Source organism: Chondrus crispus, genomic scaffold, assembly GCF_000350225.1.
Source record: "Chondrus crispus Stackhouse genomic scaffold, scaffold_372, whole genome shotgun sequence".
NCBI classification, from domain to species: domain Eukaryota; phylum Rhodophyta; class Florideophyceae; order Gigartinales; family Gigartinaceae; genus Chondrus; species Chondrus crispus.
Window position 1 is genome coordinate 24,273 of NW_005179266.1, and position 7,504 is coordinate 31,776.

General features: G+C 61.9%; 1 protein-coding gene across 1 annotated transcript; it reads left to right on the top strand.

The window, feature by feature from the left end:
- The first annotated feature begins 3,965 nt into the window (after positions 1-3,965).
- On the top strand, positions 3,966-6,725 carry CHC_T00000808001 (hypothetical protein). The gene is made up of 3 exons (XM_005718134.1): positions 3,966-4,070; positions 4,128-4,283; positions 4,383-6,725. The coding sequence occupies exons 1-3, from the start codon at positions 3,966-3,968 to the stop codon at positions 6,723-6,725; spliced, it is 2,604 nt and encodes an 867-aa protein (XP_005718191.1).
- The last annotated feature ends 779 nt before the right edge of the window (positions 6,726-7,504 follow it).

A 7,504-nucleotide genomic window follows, 5' to 3' on the forward strand; every position in this document is an offset into this window, starting at 1 on the left:
GTGCAGAACTGTACGGACGGAAAAGGTTGAGAAATCACCGCGTCAATCGCGAAGCGTATTCGACGATGAACCGACCGGAAGAAGGGGAAGACTCCGCCCCCGGGCGTCTGAGCACCCGCAGTGGCAGTGGCGCACCGCGCCCCCGGGTGGAGAACCCGGAAGCCCTGCTGCGGCCGCCACCGCAACCGGGCCGTGCGCGAGCGTCTGCATCGGATGTTTCGCCGGCCGCGTCGGCAGGCACCGTGAATCGCGTCCAATGGATGATCGACGCGATTCAGCCGCCCCTGCAGGCCTGGGTCGAGGAGTTCCTCACTACAGAACTCCCCCAGGTCGCGCGCGTGTGCCTCAACCGAACGGTGCCCGCACTCGTAGACGAGCACGTGCGCAGCGCGATACCGCCGCTTTTGGACGAGCTACTACCCGCTCTAGTCCAACGCGAGGTGGTGACAGCGCTCGCCACTATGGATGAAGAATCCCCGTCCGGTACGGCTCTAAAGGGAGCGATCAGCTCCGCCGTGGCCAATCGTCTGGCCACGATCTTCGCCGGAGCAGGAGTCGACGCACGCGCGCAGCGCGACTCAACCGCTCCGGATTCTACGCTAACGCACGCTGAACCGATCGGCGCCGCACTCGGGATCGGTACAATGGCCCCTCACCCGGAGGGTAAGACCATTTACCTCCCACCAATTTATGGTGCTACAGAAGGGCCCACAGAAAATGGCCCTCCTGTACTCGCCAATACGGCTGGCCCCCGCGGGACAGAAAACCGCCTGGGGCGCTTCGCGACAGAAAAGCGACAGCCGTATCGGTCGAGCAGAAGAAGCGCACCCGGCGCTCAAGGCTACAACTCGGAGGGTACAGAAATCCCCTCCGAGGAAGAAGACCCAAGACGTCGCCACAGGGCGATGCGCAAGAACCGCGACGGACGCTACGCGCGATACTGTGATGCCGGAGGGGTCGGTTACCCCTCCGATGATAACCGCGAAGGACGCTATACGCGATACCGCGATGCCGGAGGAGGTGGATACCCCTCCGATGACGAGGACACGGAGTCGGACGAATCGCGCAGAAGCGACCGCAGAGGTCGCAATGCGCGCGACCGACGTCGGTTCCGGCGAGAAGACTCCGACCTGGACGGCCACAGTAGCCCCAGCGGCGGAGAAGACCGCCATCGCAGGGGCAGAGACCGCCGGTCTGCCCCGAGGCGGGATCTGAAACGGTTGCCGGTGATCAGGCCGCTGAACGACTTGTTCACCAAGGCCGTCGACTACCGCACGTATAGGCTGGAAAATCGCAGCGCGCGCTACGACGCGAGTACCGCGCGGCGAGTTAACCGTTATCGGAAGAACTTGGACGTCCAGCTGAAAACCCACACGTTCGGTGGTCAAGATCCAATCGCGGTGCTAGGGTTTCTCGCGCGCTTCAAGATGGCCTGCGACCACAATGGGGTCAGCGAAGGCGCGGCCGTATGGTGTTTCCAGTTCTATTTGACTGGGCAGGCTCACGCCTTGCTCCAGTCCAGGCTACACGGGAACACCATGGCGGTCGATGCGGAGCAGCGCGATATGCTCGAAACCTACGCGGAAGTTGTTAACTTTTTATTACGCACGTACGCGACGGACGAAGTTATTTCCGAAGCGGTCGGTGATGTCACCTCCTTCCGTCAGAGCTCTAATATGACGGAGGAGGTGTACAGGAACCAGTTGTAGGACAAGGCGTTGCGCTGCGGAACCGTATTTTCGGACAGGCGCTTGATGTCCCTTTTCGTTGAGGGACTTCTGCCAGCGACGTGCGCGCAGGTGCGGAATTATCTCGCGACGCATCCGGGCGTGGACTACCAAGCGGTGGCACGCTACGCGCAAGCGATAGGCGAGACGCACCGCTCGGCTCGAAGACAGGCAACCTCGTTCGCGTCGCCTCAAGCACCGTCCGATTCGGTGAGAAGATTCACGCGCAACGCGCGGACAAGGCCCGTGCTGTCGGTCGAGTCGCTATCTGAACTCCCGACAGCGCGCGGAACCGAAACGGAGGAGATACTGGCGGTGACGGACCAGTCGGCGACGCCGAGCTCGCGCAGCTCGCCGCCGACTAGCTACCATCCGTCACCTGCCTCGTCCCCGGCGGGCTCACCGATGGCGCCCGCCCAACACGGTGACGCGCGCGCACATCCGTACGGAGGGCCAGTACAGAACCAGCGGGTCCGGTTCTTCAACCAAGGATTACCTGGACCCCCGCCGTGTCGGTTCTGTCTGGACCTGACCCACCGACAGGAGCAATGTCCTGTGGTGGCGGATAGCGCGCTGCGGTCGAAGCTTTTGCAGGCCCGCGAGGCCAATTATCAAAAGCTTCGGATCCGCCCAGGTCTCCGTCCGGGTTCGCCATTCGAGCGGCAGCCGCCGTCCGCTTGGCGAAATTCGCGTGCGCAGGCTCCCACGGGCATCAACGTGGTCGAGCCGCGCGAGAACGTCCAATCGAAAGAACCCACGCTACCGCTGACGGATGAGGGGCCCGAGGACCTTGGGTTGACGGGGGAAGCCGGGGAGGACGCGTAGAGGCGTCGACGATCCTCCCCGTGCCAAGCCTCAATAAACAAGGCACCCCATCGACCGCTTCGGTACAAGCGCAATCGCAGAGCCGAACGGACGAAGCGGCAATTTGCTTCTTCAAGAAGCAAAATTATAAGGTCACGGCAACGGTCGGACAACGACGCGCGATGATGTGCGCCATCACACCGGTCCTAGATACGGGCGCCGGCCCGAATCTAATACACCTCCGTTGTGTAGCCGAGCCGTGGCGCGCCGCCATCAAGTCCGCGCGGAGCCCGCCGCTCATCGACGCTTCGAATAGGTCGATGAAGGCCCTCGGCGAGCTCAAACTGTACGTCCGGATTGGTGAGTTCGTCGCGCGCGTACCGTTCTTGGTCGTCAACAACCTCGCGGTGGACTGTATCTTCGGAACCACGTTCTTGGATCGCCACGTGAAGGCGATCCTACCACCGCGGAGGAAGGTGCTGTTCCATCATGCGCCGTCCGTAGCGCTGACGGGAGTCACACCCTCGAGGCACGACCGCAAGATGGCCTCGATGGGACCGTCGCAGCAGCTCCCGCAGGAGGAAAATTCGGCCGACCGGAAGCGCGCGCAGTTCCCAACGAACGTACCGTCACGGAAATTTAGCGTGGTCAAGGGGGTCACGATACCCCCGATGACCAAAGCGATGGTACGCGTCGCAACACCGGTTGGGGGCTCTGCTTCCTGCAAAACCACCCCAAAACGGCGCACAAGAATTTATGCTTGATGGCCGAGGGGGTCATGGACCTCTTCCCGGGCGAGCCGTTTACGGTGCTGGTCAGCAATTTTGGGAACAGCGCCGTCCACGTCCCCAAGCATACCGTTGTCGGTCTTGCGTTACCATCCCCCACACGTGTCCTGACACTTGGCGTGTCGGCCCCGGGAGAGGCCGACGCTAAGGAAGGGGGAGGGAACAAAAATAATTCTTCGACCGCTACGGAGGAACAAGCGCGACGCAAACAAACAGTTACGGAAGATGCCAGAAGAAAGTCCTCCACCGCTACGGGAGGCGCGCGACGCGAAGAACCGGAAAAAGACGACTTCCACAGTGGGAATCCCGCGAAAGCGGATGAGCGGACCGATACGGACGCGGAGAAGACCCGCTCGTGGGAAGAAGACGTCCACATCGGCGCAGAAGACAGTACCGTTCGGTCGGAAATTATGGACATGCTGTCCGAGTTCAAGGACATGTGGTCCGGCCACTTGGGTAAGATCGATGCTACGAAGCATCGCATCGAGCTGAAGCCCGGTGCAAAGCCGATCTACCAAGCACCCTACCGAGCCGGACCCATCGCGCGCGAGAAGGAGAAGAAGGAAATCGACCGCATGCTGTCATCGAACCGACATCGGCCGAGTGGGCGAGCCCCGTGGTTTTCGTCCCTAAAAAGGACGGGACCATGCAGTTCTGTGTGGACTATCGCAAGCTAAACGCCGTTACGGTTCGCGACTCCTACCCACTACCGCGCATGGGCGAATGTATCGACTCGCTCGGCGATGCCACTGTCTTTACCACGCTAGACTGTCATAGCGGGTAATGGCAGGTGGAGATCGCCGAGGAGGACCGCGATAAAACAACGTTCGCGTCGCATTCGGGCCTCTACCGTTTTCTACGCATGCCGTTCGCTCTCAAAAACGCGCCCGCGACATTTCAACGAGCGGTCGACATCATCCTGTCCCGCGTGAAATGGGAGACCGCGTTGGTCTACCTCGACGACGTCATCGTCTACTCGTGAACCGTTACGGAACATATGGCAGACGTGCCAGAGGTACTACGGCTTCTACATACCGCGGGCGGGTCGCTAAAATTGGCGAAGTGCGGGTTTTTCGACACCTCCGTAACCTATCTCGGGCACGTCATCCGTCCGGGACAGTTGGAGGTGGAGCGACGCAACGTCATAGCGATCGAGCGCGCGCGCGCGCCTACGAATCAAACGGAACTGCGATCCTTTCTCGGGATGTGCAACGTTTACCGATGGTTTGTGCAGGGATTCGCGAAGGTCGCCGCGCCGCTCAACAAGAATACCGGCAAGAATCAGCCCTACGACTTCGAGGTCTTAACCGATGCGGAATACGCGGCGTTTGAGGAGTTGAAGCGGCGCCTCGTGTCGCCGCCAATCCTCGCGCTGCCCCGCTACGGACGGAAATATACGCTGGACACCGACGCGTGCGGACACCAAGTGGGTTGCGCCCTTCTACAGGAGCAACCCGATGGAGGTACTCGACCGATCGGATATTGGAGCCGCGCGTTGACCAATGCGGAGCGCAATTATACGACTATCGAAAAGGAATGCTTGGCCGTAGTGTGGAGCATCCTCACGCTACGACCGTACCTATACGGAAGCGCGTTCAACCTCCGCACGGATCACGAGGCCGTACGCTGGGTCCTCAATTTAGCGGACAGTTCCGGTCGGCTCGCTCGCTGGCGCCTGCGCTTGGCGGAGTACAACTACGAAGTACAGTACCGCCCAGGCGTCAAGCACCAACTCGCGGATGGCGTCTCGCGCCTACGCACCGACGGTGGAGACACCACTCCGGTCGATGACGAGGTCTCGTGCTTCGTTGTCCAGTCGCAGGAAGGCAGTGCGTCCCTCCTGGGCAAGGTGCACTGGGACCTGACCCAAGACCGTCCGGACGGATTTTACGTGCTCGCGGTTACTCCCGAGGAACGCGACGTCTCGTCCATCTCGGTCGCGAATTTCCTACGCGAGCAGGCCGACGACGCCTTCTGTCGCGCCGCGGCCGATACGGTCGGAGAGCCGAACTCGAAGTTCGACGTCGACCGCTACGGTTTCCTCGTAAGGAAGTCCCCGCTGGACGGAACCCTACAGCGCGTCGTACCAAATCGGTTGCGCCCCCGGGTACTGTACCTGGCACACCATCCGAGGCTGGCCGGTCACCCGGGCGGGACGCGTATGTACTACACCCTGCGAAGGGAGTATTACTGGCCGCACCTGGCCAGTGACGCGTTTGCGACCGTACGGAACTGCACCTCTTGGGCTGCTACCCGCGGGACGCTTTTCAAGAACCAGAAGGATCTCAGGCTGTTCCCGGCGGCAGGCCCCATGGAGTTTGTCGCGATGGACCTCCTGGGCCCGCTGCCCAAGACCGCGCACGGAAATCAGCACGTACTGGTCATTACCGATCGGTTCTCTAAGCTAACCCACAGCATACCACTACGGACCACCACCGCTTCGGTCGTCGCAAGTGCGTTCCTCGACAACTGGGTCTACGTCTACGGAGCGCCGCGCTACATGTTAACCGACAATGGCCCGCAGTTCGCCGCGAAATTCTTCGACGCGGTATGTGCCCTCCTGGGGGTGAGGCCTTATCTCACGACAGCCTACCACCCCCAGACGAATGGGCAAACCGAACGGTTCAATCGCACGCTAGTGCAACGTCTCCGACACTACGTGGAGGAGCACCAGCGGGATTGGGATGACTACGTGCAACCGCTGACCTTCGCGTACAACACGCAGGTCCACCGGTCGACGGAGACCACTCCATTCGACCTGGTGTTGACGCGACCACCGACCGGCTTGATCCTCCCCGGTACTGTACCGCAGGACGCGGGGACCCACATGGAGGACCCACGGACCCCGGTGCAGTACAAGAGGGCCACGCTGCGCAAGCTCCGCGACGCTCTCGACCGCGCACGGACGAAACTCACCGCATCGCAAAAGCAGTACAAGGATAATTTAGACAGGAAGGTCCGCTTCCGTCCGGTCGTGAGGGCGGGCGATTTCGTCTACGTGGATCGCCCGCCCCGTACGCTGACAAGCGTCGAGCGTCGTATGCGTGTGCAAAGTCCGACCGATACGGAGGACCTCTCCGTCAAGCTGTTGCCCAAGGCGGAGGGTCCATTTAACGTGCGCTCCGCTACGGATACCACGGTCCTTATCGAGCAGGACAGCGTAGAGAACCGCGTGAGCATCGACCGCGTGACTAAGATGCCACGCGGGCCGGGGATAGTGCCACCCCCGCAGCGGCGACCGAATCTGAGGTTCCCGCGGCCGCCCCGAGTGCAGAGTACGTCGTTGACCGCATCGTCGGACACCGTACAGCGCGGGGCGGGACCCAGTACAAGGTGCGCTGGTACGGATATACCGCTTCGGACGACACGTATGAGCCCGCCGATGGGCTCCCGCAGCCGTTCATAGACCGATATTGGCGCAGGCGCCAACGAGAAGGATCTACTCAAGCGTAACGTGGCGCTTAGCAGCACCGCGGCGCACCGTTCGGACGCTCGCGCTCGCACGCGCATCGCAGCGCGATTCGACCGATGGGAGGCGCTACGTTCGCGCATTTTCGCCCCAAACCGTCCTATTTGCGGTTTTCCCGTATCGGTACCATCGGCTCCGTCTCGATCGCGCGCGTGCGATGCCGTTCGCGGAACCGGGCTACGATTTTTATTCACCCTAGGAGGGGAGGAAACGTAGCCCCAAAGTACTATCTAAGTGCGCAAGTTGGCGAAGAAGAAGAGCACCGACAAACGGTTTCGTTTAATCTGGGCGATGCCCCTACTGTACTACGTTGTAAGGAAGGGAACCTCGGCGAGCCGGGGTCTAGAAGTGGCGCGAGCGCTTCGCCGAGGGCCCCTCTTCGACGTCGTCGGGCGCGGGGGGCGAGGCCCCGACCGTCGACGAAGGCATCGGAGGCGCCGCCAGGCGTTGGCTCACCACCGCAAGGAAGTCTTGTACGGAGCGCAACTTCGCGTGATGCTCGGCGCGCTCGCGCGTCGCCGCGGCGGAGGATTCCTGCAACACCGCGACGGTCTTCTCGAGCTGCCGAACCCGGAGCATCCAATCGCGTGCCTGCAGTAGCGCCGCTTCGACCGATGAGGGAGCGTCCGCCCCCTCAAAGGAGCAAGCGTACTGCAGCGCCGTGAGCGCGGCCTCCTCCCGGAGGCGCTCCGGGGAAGCTCGACCGGCCGGTTGAC